General features: G+C 47.4%; 1 protein-coding gene across 1 annotated transcript in view; it reads left to right on the forward strand.

The window, feature by feature from the left end:
* Positions 1-18,690, forward strand: part of ALG1 (ALG1 chitobiosyldiphosphodolichol beta-mannosyltransferase) — a 65,965-nt gene that overhangs the window by 31,501 nt on the left and 15,774 nt on the right. The window contains exons 7-10 of the mRNA XM_088466736.1: positions 9,057-9,178; positions 11,836-11,874; positions 15,168-15,227; positions 17,292-17,402. Of these exons, the coding sequence (XP_088322862.1) occupies positions 9,057-9,178; positions 11,836-11,874; positions 15,168-15,227; positions 17,292-17,402 (332 nt within the window). The remainder of the gene's footprint in view (positions 1-9,056; positions 9,179-11,835; positions 11,875-15,167; positions 15,228-17,291; positions 17,403-18,690) is intronic.

The following is an 18,690-nucleotide window of genomic DNA, read 5'->3' on the forward strand; positions in this document are numbered from 1 at the left end:
AAGTCCATAGGGTTCCACAGGACTCCCACCCTGTCGCACCTGTGCTGCAGATGGGCTTTGCTCTGGTCACCGGTTTTCCGTCTCCCTCTGGTGAGAATGTGATTCTTGTATGTGTCCAGATCTTTTTTCTCTCTCTTCCTTCTCCTCCTCCGGCCTATGGCTTGATAACTAACTGAGGTGCCTTGGCTCGGGGGCGGGGTATAGGAGGGGGACCCTAGTGCATCCTGGGAGGCTGAAAAGCTTAACTCTATGGTGCCCAGCGACTGACGTCACACCTATACCCCAAGGTATCCTGTGGAACCCTATGGACTTCGTAGAAATAGAGATAACAAGGGTAAGTTCTTACCGTATCTCATATTTTTGTGAGGGCACCATCCGCAGATATTTATTGTTTCTAGGAGTGACAGAATGTTGGAATATATATATTTCTACTTCAGGGTCCATAGGGTATCCACAGGATACCTTGGGGTATAGGTGTGACGTCAGTCGCAGGGCACCAAAGAGTTAAGCTTTCAGCCTCCCAGGATGCACTAGGTCCCCCTCCTATACCCCGCCCCCGGGCCAAGGCACCTCAGTTTAGTTTGGTGCCCGGCCGGAGTCGGGTGCACCTGTTGGAGTGGGGGCTAGAAGAGCCCCTGAAGCTTTTTCTTCATGCAGCTGTGGCTGCACATCTGGATGAACAGCATGGACAGTCAGTCCTGACGTCCATGCTGTCTTCCCTACACCCCGCCGGTACCAGAACGCCGGTACTGATCCGGGGATGCTGGTGGGCGTCTGGGGTCACAGCTAGCGGTGACCCCAGATGCTCCGGACCATGGCCGGATTCAAGGGGGACAGAGGTAAGCAGCGGGGTCCCGCGGTGGGTCCCCGCTGATCACATGGTCCTAAGTCCCCAGGCAGGGGGCTCCCTGGGGACTGGCTGCAGCGTGGAGCCAGGCGACCAACCTGCGCTTCCACTACCCCCTGGGACAGCGGACCGCAGCAGAGCGGTAGCGCTGCGGCGTCCCAGGGGTTAAATGCATGCCAGGGGAGCGCGCCTTCCCTGTCTCACAGCCGGCGCCTCCCCCGCTGCACACAGCCCTCTCTGCACTGTGCTGACTGGTCCTGTGTCAGCGCTCCTCCCCCAGGCCAGCTTCTCTCTGCTCCTCGGCGGCCATCTTCTCTGCAACGCATGGTGAACGCTGCTGGAAGTCTGGAAGGAAGCATCGTGGTCTGGGTCCCCCCGCATACCTCTCCTCCGCTGTGGCTCAGGTCTGTGTATGCAGCGCTGTGTCCTACCAGGCCCTGTGTCTGTGTAGTTGAGTGATCAGCGCTGTTAGTGCAGGAATTGTTATTTCTCTGCATTGTATGTGACTGTGCTAGCGCTGCCTGTAACTTTTCTTCTCTAAACTGTCAGCTTTATTACTGTCCCTGTTCTTTCTGCTAAAGCCCTTGCGGTGCGGTGCTGCAGGGTGGTCTCTCGCCTATTTAATACTTAATTGGTGAGAGAGGTCACATACGTGGTGCCATCATGTCTGAAAGTGATTTTCCCCTCCGGCTACAGTGTACCACGTGCAAAGTACCGTTAGCGGAGGGGGAGGGTAGCGCGGAGGGCCTTTGCCGGCAGTGTTTGTCCATGGCGCAGCCTATTACGGTTACAGCACCGGTACAGGAGCCGCCCTGGGCTTGTTTCGCTCAGGCGTTAACAGCTTTAGTGGGCCAGTTAGCTCCGCAGCCCGCGTTTACTCCGATGGGTTTGTCCCAGCAGTCTGTGGTGTCGTCACCCATGCAGGGGTTCCCACGACAATTGGTGGTACCCCACAGTCTCCCTATTTCCCCGCTCCCGGGTTCTCAGGAGCCAGCGTGGGTTAACTCCCTGACGAGTTCTGTACAGCACTTGTCGGATGTGTTGCAAGGGGAGTCTGTGATGCGGCCTCATAAAAGGCCGGTGGCGTCTCTGTCCGCTCCTTATGAGGATGACGAAGGGACGTCTGATGATGGGGAGATTCTGGATCCTTACGATCAGGAACCTTTCCATACTAAGGACGCTGATGCTAAGTCCAAAGTATATATTCCTGGACTTATTCGGGCGGTCCGCACAGCCTTGGTGATTGAGGACGAAGTTCCCCCAGCGGCTAAATCTAAGTATGCCTTTTTCAAAGATGTGAAGGGCGATGCCACAGTCTTTCCTCTTTCGGGTCAGTTGGTGGACCATTTAGAGGAGGCGTGGAAACAACCTGGCAAAAGATACCAGCCGCAGAGACTCCTGGCGGTGGCTTATCCGTTCGCGGATAATTATTTTGCTAAGTGGGAATCCCCTCCACAGGTGGATTCTCACGTGACCCGTCTTGTCCGTAGTGCCACATTGCCGATGCCATCCATGTCCTCCCTTAAGGATGCTACGGACCGCAAGGTAGAAATCTGCCTGAAGTCCGCTTATTCCCTTGCAGGGGGGGCAGCACGGCCGGCTATGGCCATTTGCTGGGTTGCCAGAGCGATGGAGCGCTGGGCGGATTCATTAGAGGCTTCTTTTGAATCCGACTGTCCGGCCGAACAGGCGGAGTTGATTGGCAATCTCCGTGATTCGGCCACCTACATCAACGAGGCGGCTCTAGACATTAGTACTCTGGTGTCTAGAATTTCTTCAGCAGCGGTGGCTGCTCGTCGCACCTTGTGGCTGCGATCCTGGAAGGCGGACGCAGATTCCAAGAAAGGTCTGGAAGCGTTGCCGTTTACCGGAGAAGTTCTCTTCGGTCCGGATCTGGATAAGATTGTGGCCACGCTGGCGGCAGCCAAATCTGCTTGTCTCCCGTCGGCCGCTGCTCCTTCTGGTTCGGGACCATCGTCCTTTCGGTCATCTAGGGCCCAGGGCAGGCCCAAACCACAGTCGTTTCCTCGACAGGCTGGCCCTAAGAAATCGGTCAAGCCCCGGAAGCAGGCATGGAGTACCAGACGTCCGGCCCCCAAGCCAGATGACAAGCCTGCGGCCTGACGGTCCGGGCCTCCCTTTGGGGGATCCCAGGGTGGGAGGCCGCCTGCTACAGTTCGCCCAGTGTTGGTCGACCACTACGACAGACACTTGGGTTCTGGAGGTGGTTTCCCACGGATACGCCCTCTCCTTCCGGCACAGACCCCCGGCTCGCTTCTTCACCACGGGTCTCCCATCAGACCGGAACAAGGCTACGGAGCTGCGGAAGGTATTGCACACTATGCTCCAGGCTGGAGTTATAGTGGCTGTTCCATTCTCCCAGAGGGGCCAGGGTTTCTATTCAAATCTATTTTTGGTACAGAAACCCAATGGGTCATATCGTCCGATTCTCAACCTCAAAGCACTCAACAAGTCTTTGCGGGTCCCGAAGTTTCGGATGGAGACCCTACGGTCCATCATTCTGGCGCTGGAACCTGGGGACTACTTGGTGTCATTGGACATACAGGACGCTTACCTGCATGTCCCTATTCTTTTGCGCCATCAACAGTTCCTCAGGTTTGTAATCCGCAGCGACCACTTCCAGTTTCGGGCGTTACCTTTTGGCCTGGCAACAGCACCACGTGTTTTCACCAAGGTGATGGCGGTCATGGCGGCTTCTCTGCGGCTGCAGGGAGTCCGCATGTTGCCGTATTTGGACGACCTGTTATTGGTGGCAGGATCTCCAGAGCTCCTGTTACGCCACTTGGACCTGACCATTGCACTGCTGCAACGGCTGGCTAATCAACTGGCAGAAGTCCACTCTAATCCCGTCTCGGAGGATTCTGCATCTTGGAGCCTTATTGGACTCGGGACAGCAAAGGATCTTCGTGACGGAGGACAAGATCTCTGCTTTACAGTCAATGGTGCGCAGTTGCCTGCACAGCCGCCGGGTGTCCTTACACTCGGCGATGAGGTTACTGGGCTCCATGGTGTCGGTGTTCGACATGGTGGAATACGCCCAGTTTCACTCCAGACCTCTGCAGCACCTGATCCTGTCCAAGTGGAACGGGCTGACTCAGTCTCTGAAGTCCCAGACGATTGTGCTCACCCAGGAGGTTCGCCTGTCCCTTGCGTGGTGGTTACAGACGACCCACCTCAACAAGGGACGTCCGTTCTGGGTTCCAAATTGGGTCCTGTTGACAACGGACGCCAGTCTTCGGGGCTGGGGAGCAGTTTCGGGTCCACACTTGTTCCAGGGCAGGTGGACGCCGACAGAAGCGGAGCTTCCAATAAATATCTTGGAACTCCGTGCGGTCTTCAATGCTCTCCAGCAGGCACAGCGGTTTCTCCAGGGTCGCCCGGTGCAGGTCCAGTCGGACAACGCTACCACCGTGGCCTACATAAACAGGCAAGGAGGAACTCGCAGTCGGGCTGCTCTCGTAGAGGTCTCTCGGATCCTGGTTTGGGCGGAGCGCAATCTTCCGGCCATATCAGCGGTCTTCATCCCGGGAGTGCTAAATTGGGAGGCGGACTTTCTAAGTCGCCAGGACGTTCATCCAGGGGAATGGTCCCTGCACCCGGACGTTTTTCAACTACTGGTGGACAGGTGGGGTCTTCCAGAAATCGACCTCATGGCGTCCCGGCACAACAACAAGTTGCCGGTGTACGGGTCTCGCACAAGAGACGAAGGGGCGTCTCTGGTGGATGCTCTGTCCGTCCGGTGGACGTTCAGGTTCGCATACCTGTTCCCTCCGGTCTCCCTTCTTCCACGGGTAATCCGGAAATTCAAACAGGAAGGAGGGACGCTCCTGTTGATAGCTCCCGCGTGGCCCAGACGGCTCTGGTTCTCAGACCTTCAGGGTCTGTCCGTGGACAGTCCTCTGCGGTTGCCGCTACGACCGGACCTTCTGTCTCAGGGTCCTTGCCTTCACCCGGACCTGACTCGGCTGTCTTTGACGGCGTGGCTGTTGAGACGGCCATGCTGAGGTCCCGGGGGTTTTCCAGCTCTGTGGTGCGTACCATGTTACGAGCTCGGAAACCGTCTTCCGCGAGGATATACCATCGCGTGTGGCATACGTTCTTCCAGTGGTGTCGACCGAGAGGTTATGCACCGCGGGAGTTTCGTCTGTCTCGGATTCTCGCCTTCCTGCAAGCGGGACTAGATCATGGGCTTCGCCTTGCTTCTTTGAAGGTACAGGTTTCGGCCCTATCTGTCTGGTTTCACCGTAGGATTGCTATAATCCCAGATGTGCGCACCTTTATGCAGGGTGTTCTCCGCATTCAGCATTTAAGTCCTTAAGGCCCGCACAACATCCAAAGAGGCCTCACCCACGGAAAGACCCGGTGAGTTAAAGGCCGGAACAACTATTTCCTCGTTAACATGAAACTGGGAAACAACTTTGGGAAGAAACTCGGGCCGAGTGCGGAGCACTGCCCTGTTCCCATGAAAAACCAAGAAAGGGGGTCTACAAGAAAGAGCCCCTAACTCAGAAACACGTCTGGCTGAAGCAACGGCCAGAAGGAAAACAGTCTTAGCTGTTAGCCATTTAATATCCACTGAGCCCAGTGGTTCAAACGGCGGTCCTTGGAGAGCCCTCAGGACCACAGCCAAATCCCAAGGCGCCACAGGTGGAACAAAGGGCGGCTGAATACGGAGAACACCTTGCATAAAGGTGCGCACATCCGGGATTGTAGCAATCCTACGGTGAAACCAGACAGATAGGGCCGAAACCTGTACCTTCAAAGAAGCAAGGCGAAGCCCATGATCTAGTCCCGCTTGCAGGAAGGCGAGAATCCGAGACAGACGAAACTCCCGCGGTGCATAACCTCTCGGTCGACACCACTGGAAGAACGTATGCCACACGCGATGGTATATCCTCGCGGAAGACGGTTTCCGAGCTCGTAACATGGTACGCACCACAGAGCTGGAAAACCCCCAGGACCTCAGCATGGCCGTCTCAACAGCCACGCCGCCAAAGACAGCTGAGTCAGGTCCGGGTGAAGACAAGGACCCTGAGACAGAAGGTCCGGTCGTAGCGGCAACCGCAGAGGACTGTCCACGGACAGACCCTGAAGGTCTGAGAACCAGTGCCGTCTGGGCCACGCGGGAGCTATCAACAGGAGCGTCCCTCCTTCCTGTTTGAATTTCCGGATTACCCGTGGAAGAAGGGAGACCGGAGGGAACAGGTATGCGAACCTGAACGTCCACCGGACGGACAGAGCATCCACCAGAGACGCCCCTTCGTCTCTTGTGCGAGACCCGTACACCGGCAACTTGTTGTTGTGCCGGGACGCCATGAGGTCGATTTCTGGAAGACCCCACCTGTCCACCAGTAGTTGAAAAACGTCCGGGTGCAGGGACCATTCCCCTGGATGAACGTCCTGGCGACTTAGAAAGTCCGCCTCCCAATTTAGCACTCCCGGGATGAAGACCGCTGATATGGCCGGAAGATTGCGCTCCGCCCAAACCAGGATCCGAGAGACCTCTACGAGAGCCGCCCGACTGCGAGTTCCTCCTTGCCTGTTTATGTAGGCCACGGTGGTAGCATTGTCCGACTGGACCTGCACCGGGTGACCCTGGAGAAACCGCTGTGCCTGCAGGAGAGCATTGAAGACCGCACGGAGTTCCAAGATATTTATTGGAAGCTCCGCTTCTGTCGGTGTCCACCTGCCCTGGAACAAGTGTGGACCCGAAACTGCTCCCCAGCCCCGAAGACTGGCGTCCGTTGTCAACAGGACCCAATTTGGAACCCAGAACGGACGTCCCTTGTTGAGGTGGGTCGTCTTTAACCACCACGCAAGGGACAGGCGAACCTCCGGGGTGAGCACAATCGTCTGGAACTTCAGAGACTGAGGCAGCCCGTTCCACTTGGACAGGATCAGGTGCTGCAGAGGTCTGGAGTGAAAATATGAGATATGGTAAGAACTTACCCTTGTTATCTCTATTTCTACGAAGTCCATAGGGTTCCACAGGATACCTTGGGGTATAGGTGTGACGTCAGTCGCAGGGCACCAAAGAGTTAAGCTTTCAGCCTCCCAGGATGCACTAGGTCCCCCTCCTATACCCCGCCCCCGGGCCAAGGCACCTCAGTTAGTTACCAAGCCATAGGCCGGAGGAGGAGAAGGAAGAGAGAGAACAAAGATCTGGACACATACAAGAATCACATTCTCACCAGAGGGAGACGGAAAACCGGTGACCAGAGCAAAGCCCATCTGCAGCACAGGTGCGACAGGGCGGGAGTCCTGTGGAACCCTATGGACTTCGTAGAAATAGAGATAACAAGGGTAAGTTCTTACCATATCTCATATTTTCTACTTCAGGGTCCATAGGGTATCCACAGGATACCTTGGGGATGTCCCAAAGCAGTATCCTTTAAGGGTGGGGACGCTCCTGTGCAGAAAGGAGAATCCGCTGCCCGAAGGAAGCATCCTGAGAGGCGAAGGTGTCAAACCTGTAATACCTCACGAAGGTATGGACAGAAGACCACGTAGCAGCCTTGCAGATCTGAACTGCCGAGGCACCACGTCGAGCTGCCCTTTGTTCCACCTGTGGCGCCTTGGGATTTGGCTGTGGTCCTGAGGGCTCTCCAAGGACCGCCGTTTGAACCACTGGGCTCAGTGGATATTAAATGGCTAACAGCTAAGACTGTTTTCCTTCTGGCCGTTGCTTCAGCCAGACGTGTTTCTGAGTTAGGGGCTCTTTCTTGTAGACCCCCTTTCTTGGTTTTTCATGGGAACAGGGCAGTGCTCCGCACTCGGCCCGAGTTTCTTCCCAAAGTTGTTTCCCAGTTTCATGTTAACGAGGAAATAGTTGTTCCGGCCTTTAACTCACCGGGTCTTTCCGTGGGTGAGGCCTCTTTGGATGTTGTGCGGGCCTTAAGGACTTATGTTGACCGCACTTCTTTGTTTAGGAAGTCGGACGCTTTGTTGTCCTCTATGGCTTCTGTAAAAAGGGTTGGCCTGCTTCAAAGCAAACTTTGGCAGCCTGGATCCGTATGGCTATTTCTGAAGCTTATCTTCATGAAGGCCTACCGGTCCCTCCTTCTCTGAAGGCTCATTCCACTAGGTCTGTGGGTCCTTCGTGGGCAGCTCGACGTGGTGCCTCGGCAGTTCAGATCTGCAAGGCTGCTACGTGGTCTTCTGTCCATACCTTCGTGAGGTATTACAGGTTTGACACCTTCGCCTCTCAGGATGCTTCCTTCGGGCAGCGGATTCTCCTTTCTGCACAGGAGCGTCCCCACCCTTAAAGGATACTGCTTTGGGACATCCCCAAGGTATCCTGTGGATACCCTATGGACCCTGAAGTAGAAAATATGAGATATGGTAAGAACTTACCCTTGTTATCTCTATTTCTACGAAGTCCATAGGGTTCCACAGGACTCCCGCCCTGTCGCACCTGTGCTGCAGATGGGCTTTGCTCTGGTCACCGGTTTTCCGTCTCCCTCTGGTGAGAATGTGATTCTTGTATGTGTCCAGATCTTTGTTCTCTCTCTTCCTTCTCCTCCTCCGGCCTATGGCTTGGTAACTAACTGAGGTGCCTTGGCCCGGGGGCGGGGTATAGGAGGGGGACCTAGTGCATCCTGGGAGGCTGAAAGCTTAACTCTTTGGTGCCCTGCGACTGACGTCACACCTATACCCCAAGGTATCCTGTGGAACCCTATGGACTTCGTAGAAATAGAGATAACAAGGGTAAGTTCTTACCATATCTCATATTTTATTTATTTAGTCTCCCATATCCAAAATGCTTGGGACCAAGAGTATTTTGGATATCGGAATATTCCGTATTTTGGAGTAATTGCATACCATATTGCAATGTCTTAGGAATAGGGCCCCAATATACACACAGAATGAATTTATGTGTTACGTACACCTTATACACACAGCCTGCAGGTAATTATATACAATATTTTCAATAATTTTGTGGCTCAAAAAAAGTGTGTACACATACATGAAATTCATTTATGTTTCATATACACCTTATAGGTCATTTTATACTTTATTTTTAATAATTTTGTGAATGCATTAAGTTTGTGTACATTGAACCATCAAAAATCTCAGTGATGCTAAAAATATTCTGAATTTCGGAATATTTGGATACGGGAGACTCAACCTGTAAAATATTATATATAAATATAAATTTTATATTATTTTTCTTCCCTTCCATTCTCAGGACAAAATCAGCAAAATCCGATATGGAGAAATCAGCATTCACAGAATTAAACCTTTCAACTGGAATGGTTGCATATAGGGAAGAGAGACCCGCCTTGCTGATTAGTAGTACAAGTTGGACAGGTATTTTTTTGGTTTCTTTAATTACAGACCAGAATAAATTTTATGATTATAATCCAGCATATAATGCATTCTGCCCCTTTCTCTTCTGTATCTCCATCCTGCAGAAAACTTCATTTTTTTTCTTTAATTCTTTATTTTGTTATTGGGACAGGGTCTTTTTCTCTGAGATGGCATTAGAATGTATTTATTAAATAATTTAAGAACTCCTCTCCCTACTTGGGACAGCAGCTGTGTGGAATCAGACCACCTCTATTGGCTGCCTGAAAACTAGACCAGGGTAAGGCGGCAACATTATTGTTGCCACCTACTGCTTTTCAACTTGTGGGTCAATTTAAATAGACTGCTCACCTCACATACTATAAGTGAGTGCATATGGCACTTATAGTAGCCCTGAACTTGTGTATTTTTGTATGCAGCTCCATAGTGCTGCATACAAAAATCTGTGCGATTGGGAGCAAGTTTATATGCTATAGCCGGCATTTCCATGCCGTGCAACGGCATACCACGCTGCTTGCAGCTAGTTGAATCGACCTACTTTGGGGTTATTCCACTGGCTGCTGCTGCTCACAACTATGGGTTTGGTCACTGATCTGGCAGAACCAGCGTTGGCTAAATCCCTTGCACAGGCTATTTCTGAGCTCATGTAGCTCATGTTGGTTGTAGGTGAAGGAAGCTGTCCCTTTACTACTTTCACTGATCAGCGAATGGCTCCATGTCTCTGTGTGTGCTTTGCCACAGTTCACCTGGTAACTTAACACTTCTAGACATAGTCTTCCATTCTGGGAAGGTCACCTATGATTTCTCCTATTTTCTGTTTGGTACAATCATTGCCAGTTTAAGGCTCTGATTTTTGTCCTAGCGACATCCAAATGGACGTTAATGAAAATGATGGTTGCCATTAAGGGTTTTCTAAGGTCTAGGGAAGTGATGATTATCCCTTACCTAGATTATCTCTTGATCTCCGCTTCTACTTCAGGCACATTAGCAAAAGATGGCAAAGGTTTTGGAGCTCCATGGATGATCAAAGTACCAGAAACCAATCTGATCCCTACCCAAAGACTTTCTGGGTCTTCTGTACAACCCTTAGCAGGGGATGTAGTCAGGAAGCCGGCCGTCGAAATACCGTTCGCCGGCCTCCTGACAGTGAAATCCCGACATGGTAGGAGTCTAAATACAGACTCCTATCATAAGCCCCACAGCAAAATCCCGATGCCCAGCAAACCGAACGTAGGTAAGCCGGGTGTCGGGAGCTTATAGCCAAGGGGTGGCGGGGGGGGGGAAGGGGGGCTGCAGTGCAGCTTTAGGGACTCCAGGAGGAATTAGGGTGAGGCACCCACCCGGGAGGGTTAGGCCAGGGGAAAAGGGGCGGTTAGTGTCAGGCACTACCGCGGGGAGGTTAAGTTTAGGCCCCACCCCCCCTGGGAGGGTTAGGATTAGGTTGTGGGGGAGGGTGGGTTAGGTTTAGGCACCCCTGGGGGGAGGTTAGTGTTAGGTACCCCTAAGGGAGGGTTAGGGGTCTTACTCACCTCAGTCCGCCGGGCATAGGTCCGGCGGTAATTCCAGCAGAGGGCTCTTCTTCCAGGGGCCAAGATAGACTAGTAAAGTATCTGTTGGCTCTCAGGTCCATTCCTGGGGAAAACTGTTTCAACATTCAAAGCCAAGTAGCTGTGTGGTTTCATTTGAGAGCGTTACAGATTGATATCCTCCCAAAACACTTAACAGGTTGTGACATTGATTAAACAATTATAGGTAACTTTGTGCTCACATACCTATCAGTACTTTTATATACATGAAAGATGGGGGCCTTGCAGCTACTGATAACAGGGATTTTTCAAAGACAAAAAGCATTTACAGTATAAAACAGAAAAAAATCAGCCCTAAACAACTGGTGATGTTTGGTGTGAAAATAAGACACTATAGATGCATATTGCCTGCAGTCTGATTCTAAGCATTTGATAATGTTTTGATATCCCAAATGTGACACTTGCTCAGCTTTCAGGTGATGAGACAGTTTGCAGGCTTGTATCTGTAAAATATTTCTTTATTGGGGAATTAGGCATTCCTTGGCTCAAATTGTGTGGGTTTTATGTGTGGTTCTTGTTATAAATAAACATTTTTAAACTTTCTAGCCAAGTCTTATACACACTCCAACTTGCATGCAAAAAAAAACATTGGGGAAGACCTGAATCCAGAGGAGAACAAAAAACCTCTCCACCACATTTTGCTTTTACATTTAGAGCATCAAACATGCTGGGAAGTGGCAGCATTTGCAATCTGCCACTTCATAATTAAACCCAAAAGTCTTTATCTGAACAAATGTTATTCTGTGAGCAAGCTACCCCATTGTGTGGTTCATTCTTGGACAGAATACTGTACTGTTCATGCTTGTGTTAAATCTATCGAGGGTCACTGAGCGCCTGCCAATATATGCTCTAGTTCTTTCGTCAAAAGTTTACAATGGTATAATGTCTCTCTCTCTTGGTTAAATTCTCTTTGGTTCTGTTGGACTTTGTTAGAAAAATACATTTTAAGAAGACACTACTCAACGGTCCAGTGTTCGCCATTGGATTTAAAAACAATGGATTCAAAGACAAGGTTTTTGTTGAATTCACTGATAAATGGATGAATGACTATATGCCTTTTTTTTTTTTTTGCAGAGGATGAAGACTTTAGTGTTTTATTAAATGCATTAAAAGGTAAGTTGTTTTGTTTATTTTTATTTGCTTCACTTATAATTAAGCTCAGCATCCATATTTCCTGTTCAGTGGACACTGGTAACAATCAGACGAATACTTTATTTTCTACATCTATTTGTCTAGGGTATGCAAGGTAATCAGCCATTTTTTACTGCATGTCCCAAATTCTAAGCCTCTTGTAACTGTTTGGGAATGTTAGCTTTTAACAGTGGAAATGGTATAATGTTATTAGGGTGCTTCTAGGGACAAATATGTCAGACCACACTCAACTCAATCAGTTTACTTATGCATGTACAGAGGAATGGCATAAAATTATATCTAGCATATACACTCAATGGCCACTTTATTAGGTATACCTTCCTAGTACTGGGTAAGATCCCACTTCGTACCCACAACAGCCTCAATCCTTTGTGTCTTTGTTTACAATCAAGTGCTGGAAACCTTCCTCAGAGAGTCTGGCCCATGTTGACATGATGGCATCTGGTAGTTGCTGTAGACTTGTAAGCTGCACATTAATGCCCATCCCACCACATTCCAAATGTGCTCTGTTGGATTGAGATCTGGTGACTGTGGAGACTATTGGGGGTATATTTACTAAAGTGCAGCTTTATAGAAGTGGAGGGGTGTGTTGCCCATAGCAACCAATCAGATTCTAGCTATTCTCTTTTAGAAGGTGCTAGTTAAATAAGTAGAATCTAATTGGTTGCTATGGGCATCACCTCCACTTCTATAAACCCGCACTTTAATAAATTTACCTCCTGGAGTAACTCATTGTCCTGTTCATGGATCCAGCTTGAGTTGACGCATGCTTTGAGACATGGCGCATTATCATGCTGGAAGTAGCCATTAAAGGATGGGTAGACTGTGGATAAAGTGATACACATGGTCAAGCTATGGCAGTTGGTATCAAGGGTTCTAATTTGCCAATAAAACATTCCCCACACCATTACACCACCACCAGCCTAATTGATGGCCCATATGATGCCGTGTTTGAAAGCTGAACATATCCGAGTAAAACCGAATCGCATACCTCTACTAATTTGTTGAAACAAAGCAGGATAGATTCATGTATATGTTGTTTATGCCAAATTCTGACCCTGCTATCTGCATGTCACAGCAGAAATTAAGTTTTGTCAGACTAGGCAACAATTTTCCAATCTTCAACTCTCCAGTGTTGGTGAACCTGTGCCAATTGCAGCCTCAGTTTCCTGTTCTTAGCTGGCAGGAGTGGAACCTGCTGTGGTCTTCTATTGTAGCCTATACCCATAAGGGTTAGACCTGCTGTGCAGCCATGGCCAAAAGATTTGAGAATGACACCAGTATTGGTTTTCACAAAGTCTGCTGCTTCAGTGTTTTTAGACCTTTTTGTCAGATGTTACTGTGGTATACTGAAGTAAAATTACAAGCATTTCATAAGTGTCAAGGGCTTTTATTGACAATTACATTAAGTTTATGCAAAGAGTCAATATTTGCAGTGTTGACCCTTCTTTTTCAAGACCTCTGCAATTTGACCCTGTCATGCTGTCACTCAACTTCTGGGCCACATACTGACTGGTGGACACCCATTCTTGCCTAATCAATGCTTGGAGTTTGTCAGAATTTGTGGGTTTTTGTTTGTCCATCTTTCTCTTGAGGATTGACCACAAGTTCTCAATGGGATTAAGGTCTGGGGAGTTTCCTGGCCATGGACCCGAAATTTAGATTTTTTTTTGTTCCCCGAGCCACTTAGTTATCACTTTTACCTTATAGCAAGGTGCTGTCCATTATGCTGGAAAAGGCATTGTTCATCACCAAAATGTTCTTGGATAGTTGGGAGAAGTTGCTTTTGGAGGATGTTTTGGTACCTGTGTTCTTAGTCAAAATTGTGAGTGAGCCCACTCCCTTGGCTGAGAAGCAACCCCACACATGAATGGTCTCAAGATGCTTTACTGTTTGCAGACCTTAATCCCACTGAGAACTTGTGGACAAACAAAAACCCACAAATTCTGATAAACTCCAAGCATTGATTAGGCAAGAATGGGCGGCCATCAGTCAGTATGTGGCCCAGAAGTTGATTGACAGCATGCTAAGGCAAATTGCAGAGGTCTTGAAAAAGAAGGGTCAACACTGCAAATATTGACTCTTTGCATAAACTTAATGTAATTGTCAATAAAAGCCTTTGAAACTTATGAAATGCTTGTAATTTTACTTCAGTATACCATAGTAATATCTGACAAAAAGGTCTAAAAATACTAAAGAAGCAAACTTTGTGAAAACCAATACTTGTCATTCTCAACTTTTGGCCATGGCTGTACATTCAGAGTTTCTCTTCTGGATACCATTATTGTAGCTCATAGTTATTTGAGTTACTGTCAACTTCCTGTCAGCTTGAACAAATCTGGCTATTCTGCTTTGACCTCTCTTATTAATAAGACGTTTTCTCTCTCAGAACTGACGCTCGCTGGATATTTTTGCTTTTGGGGAACCATTCTGTAAACTGTAAAAACTATTCTGTGTGTGTGAAAATCCTGGGAAATTGGCAGTTTCTGAAATACTCAAATCACCTTGTCTGGCACCAACAATCATTCCATGATCAAAGTCACTTGGAGCACATTTCTACTATTCATTATTCTGGTATTTATTCAACAACAACTGAACCTACTGACCGTGTCTGCATGCTATTTTTTTTATGCATTCAGTTGTGACCACTTGATTTGGCTAATTAGATATTTTCATTAACATGTGTGCATATTAAAGTGGCCACTAAGTGTACATCCTCCTATTTAAGAAGTTCGATACAGAGTAGAATGAAGTAGTTTAAATTTTCTACACTGCTGTAGGTTTATAGATGTGGCATCTGATCCGTGGCTTTTACAGACATTTGCCATATAGATACCTTTTTAGTCTAACTGCTTGTTTGAATACCTGGGATGAGATCAGTTCACCTTTATCTCCCTGCTTCCAAATGTGGGCTATGTGAAGGTTATGGCAAAAGCTAAGAAAAAAGTGTTATATTGGAAGCCACTGAAAATTCATCTTGGTAACTCTAATAATGTCAAAGACCTTGAAATATAACGGCTTACACATCTTGCACAATATTGTAATACTCTAATATCAGGGGTTCTTCAGTCAAATCTGCAGTGGCGGCCAGTATATTAGACACTCCACAGATTCATTATTTGTTTTCATCTAACACTCAGTAATTGAAAGTACTAAAATATATATATATATCTATATATATATATATATATATATATATATAAATATTATACACATACACACTGTATCTATTGGGTATCATTTTGTTTCCTCAGACTATGACATGTTTATCAGAAATGGAACCAAGCTTCCCTCTCTTGTTTGTGTTATAACAGGTAATACCATTCAAGTTATTCCTGAAAAGCATTTTACTTGCCAATGGAAATATGCAATTATATGATGAATTAAAGCTGAATTTCTGTTAATACATTTGTTGATTGCCTTTAATGAATAATTTTTAATCTACTTTCCTTATGCATAGCTGAAAGAAGGCATTTTTTTGGGGGGGGGAATGACTTTTTATGATGTATAGTCATTCTTGCCTGTTAATTAACATCTATTATCGCCGCTTTTTGCCGTGATTACAGATTAGTTACCGGGGGATATTTCACAATTAACTCTTACCAGGACAGCACATTGATGAGGTTATTATACTGATGACTATCAATATATAAAAATTTTCTGGCCTGGCATACCTACTGTGCATGCGTGGTTGCACACATAAATTTAAGGACAGAGGTGAGGAGTGTCTAGCCTGCTGGGGATGGGATCAGAAGATCTTTCTCCAGCTGGGCTTTCACTACAGATGTGTCTTCATACACCTAGCCTAAATACGTCATGCAGCACGAGACACATGGCGTGAGTGAGCCGCTAGGTCCCGTGTGACTCTGCTTGCCCGAGACTTTATGTATCTTTTCAAATGAGAATGCGCAATGCGATACTGCACCGATTTAATTTGATATGTGACACTTTTATATCTGTGTGCGACAGAGTCTGTGTACGAAGCATAACGGACCTTGGCATGGAAAAAAGCCATGGCCATTGCATCGTAGACTTCGTATACAGATTCAGGGCGGCATATTCTACAACCTAAACAGCAATGTGTATAGAGTAAGCTTCACTTATACACCCGATAACTTCTGTTGCCCATGCGGCACATTTTTATTAGTGTATTTATATATTCTAGAAACTATGATGGATCCTGATGTTTCCAAAGGCGATGCAAAAATCTTTGAAAATTACTGATTAGCCACTAAACTAGCACTTGCTAGCGGGTGGGTTACACTTTAATACCTACAGTGTATGCTGGGGAGTGATGATAAATCTTGACCATATTGACCATACAGCTCTTACTGCAGGTTCAGTCGATCTGGGGATGCGATGCGCGATCCCATGCAGCGCTATGTGGGTGGGGGAGGGGAGAGCCGACATATTGGGTGGGCGGCCACCTGATTGCACCATGTGTGGGGACCGCCCGACATGTCGAAGCCCCCATTGCGTCACACAGTGCATATCGCACTGTGTATGGCCAGCTTTAGACTGCACAAGAAATTGTCCTAGTTTTTTTTATGCAAAATGTGCCGGCTTTAATTGTATCTGGAATGTTTCTATTATACCTTTTAAATTTGGTTTTTTTTTTAATATTTTTATTAAAATGTCATTGTTGCTACTTATGTGTGTTGCATAGCATAGTAGGGGGAGATTTATCAAATCTTGGGTAAAGTGGAGAAGTTGCCTACAGTAACCAATCGGCTTCTAACTCCTTTTTCTGGCATAGAATGTAAACAAAGTTAGAAGCTGATTGGTTGGTATGGGCAACTTCTCCACTTTATCTCTCTCCAAGATTTGATGAATCTCCCCCATAATGCATAAATGTTAAGAGCAAAATTACTTTGTTCAACTCGCTTCCCACTAGGCATAATGTTGTTACTTCAATTTGTTGTTGGGTGTCTTCCATCTGAGCCAGTGCAGATATGTGCATACAGTGTGGTATCTCTAGACGATTTATGTAATTTTACAACTCCTCAAAATCAGCAATTGCCTCATTTGGCACGCGGGGGGGATGGTAGGGGGAGTAAAATCATGCTGTGTGCCAGGGTTGGCATGAATTCCTGCCATTATGATTGCCAGTACAGTATGTGGTCAAAATAATGGGGACCTGTGTATATATAGGGACATGTATATGTTCCATGCCAGTTCTGTTTTAGTACTCTCCAATACTGATGCTATATTGTAATATAATTGTATCCAGGATTATGAGTGTTTGGTTTTTTTTTGGCGTGAATTTAATAGAATGCTTCTTTTTAATGTGCAATTTGTATTCTATTTAGTATGAATTTACACTGAAATTGTATTACATTTGTTATTTTAGATTACTTTGATTTGTGTTTTAATCTTAGGGAAAGGGCCTTTAAAGGAATATTACACCAAGTTAATAAGAGAGCTACAGCTTGAGAACATCCAGATCTGTACGCCTTGGTTAGAAGCTGAAATGTATCCAGTTTTACTTGGTAAGAACATTGGTCAGAAGAGTCATTGGTTGTCTATATTATTAGTGTTTTGAAATGCAAATTTACTTATGCAAGACTAATAACTGCAGCTAATATGCAGTTTGGAAGTAGTAATATTTGCATTTTTGTGACTTGATAAATGACAATACTGTATTATGGATCCCACATTAGACTGACTTTTAGTACAAACTCCATAAGCTACAGAAGTCGTAGTTAAGCAATAAGCATTATTGCATTTTCCACATATGCTATTCTTATCCAATGCCTAGTAGGACCTCAATGTGGCTTCAATTTGAAATGATTGCTTTTAGACACCACACAACCTTAAGCCTAGTCATTACAGTGCACTTTATCGCTAACATTGTAATGACTTGACTGCCCTAACTACTTCCTGCAGTAGTACTGACACTGTCACTTTGTCTGGAAGATGCTACTTGCAGAGAAAACTATCTAAATTGAAGCCTGTTCAGACAGCACTTATGGATATCCTATCTGGAGAAGTGAGGCCACAAAAATGAGACTTATGTCTTACGTGTTAAGTCTTTTTCTTCTACTCCATAGGGGGAACAGGGAAAATGCTGCGTATAGACTGGTGAGGAGAGTCTGGGCACCAAATGGTTAAATACAAATACCCACAAAGCCCAGACTCCTCCTCTATACCCTGTCCCCAGACAGAGGACCTTCAGTTTTTAATTAGCAAGCCCAAGGCAGGAGCGAGGCAGAGGAGAAGAGAAGGAAGGCCGGCATACATACAGAACCATCCATACCATGCAAGTACAGCCGGACCGCGGTCACCAAGGAAACACCCCCAGCAGACAGGTGCGTCAGGGTGGGCGTCCTGTGTCCCCTATGGAGTAGAAGAAAAAGACTTAACAGGTAAGACATAAGTCTCATTTTCTTCTTCCTCCACTAGGGGGCACAGGGACAATGCTGGGACGTCCCAAAGCAGTCCCCTATGAGTGGGGACGCTCCTGAGCTGCAGAGAGCACTGAACGCCCGAAGGCGGTGTCCGAGGACGCAACAGTGTCAAACGCATAAAACCTGATGAAGGTATGAGCAAATGACCATGTGGCAGCCGTACAGAGCTGTTCAGCAGATTCCCCACAGCGCGCTGCTAAAGAAGATCCAACTGACAGCGTGGAATGGGCCGTCACCACGGTAGGCGCAGGATGGTTTGCCAGGGAGTAAGCATGGTGAACGGAGAGGCGTAGCCACCTGGCCAAGGTCTGCTTAGAAGCCGGCCAGCCCCGCTTAAACACATCATACAACACAAAGAGAGAGTCCGACT

This window comes from Taudactylus pleione, unplaced genomic scaffold, assembly GCF_031769625.1.
Source record: "Taudactylus pleione unplaced genomic scaffold, aTauple2 ptg000066l, whole genome shotgun sequence".
Classification (NCBI taxonomy): domain Eukaryota; kingdom Metazoa; phylum Chordata; class Amphibia; order Anura; family Myobatrachidae; genus Taudactylus; species Taudactylus pleione.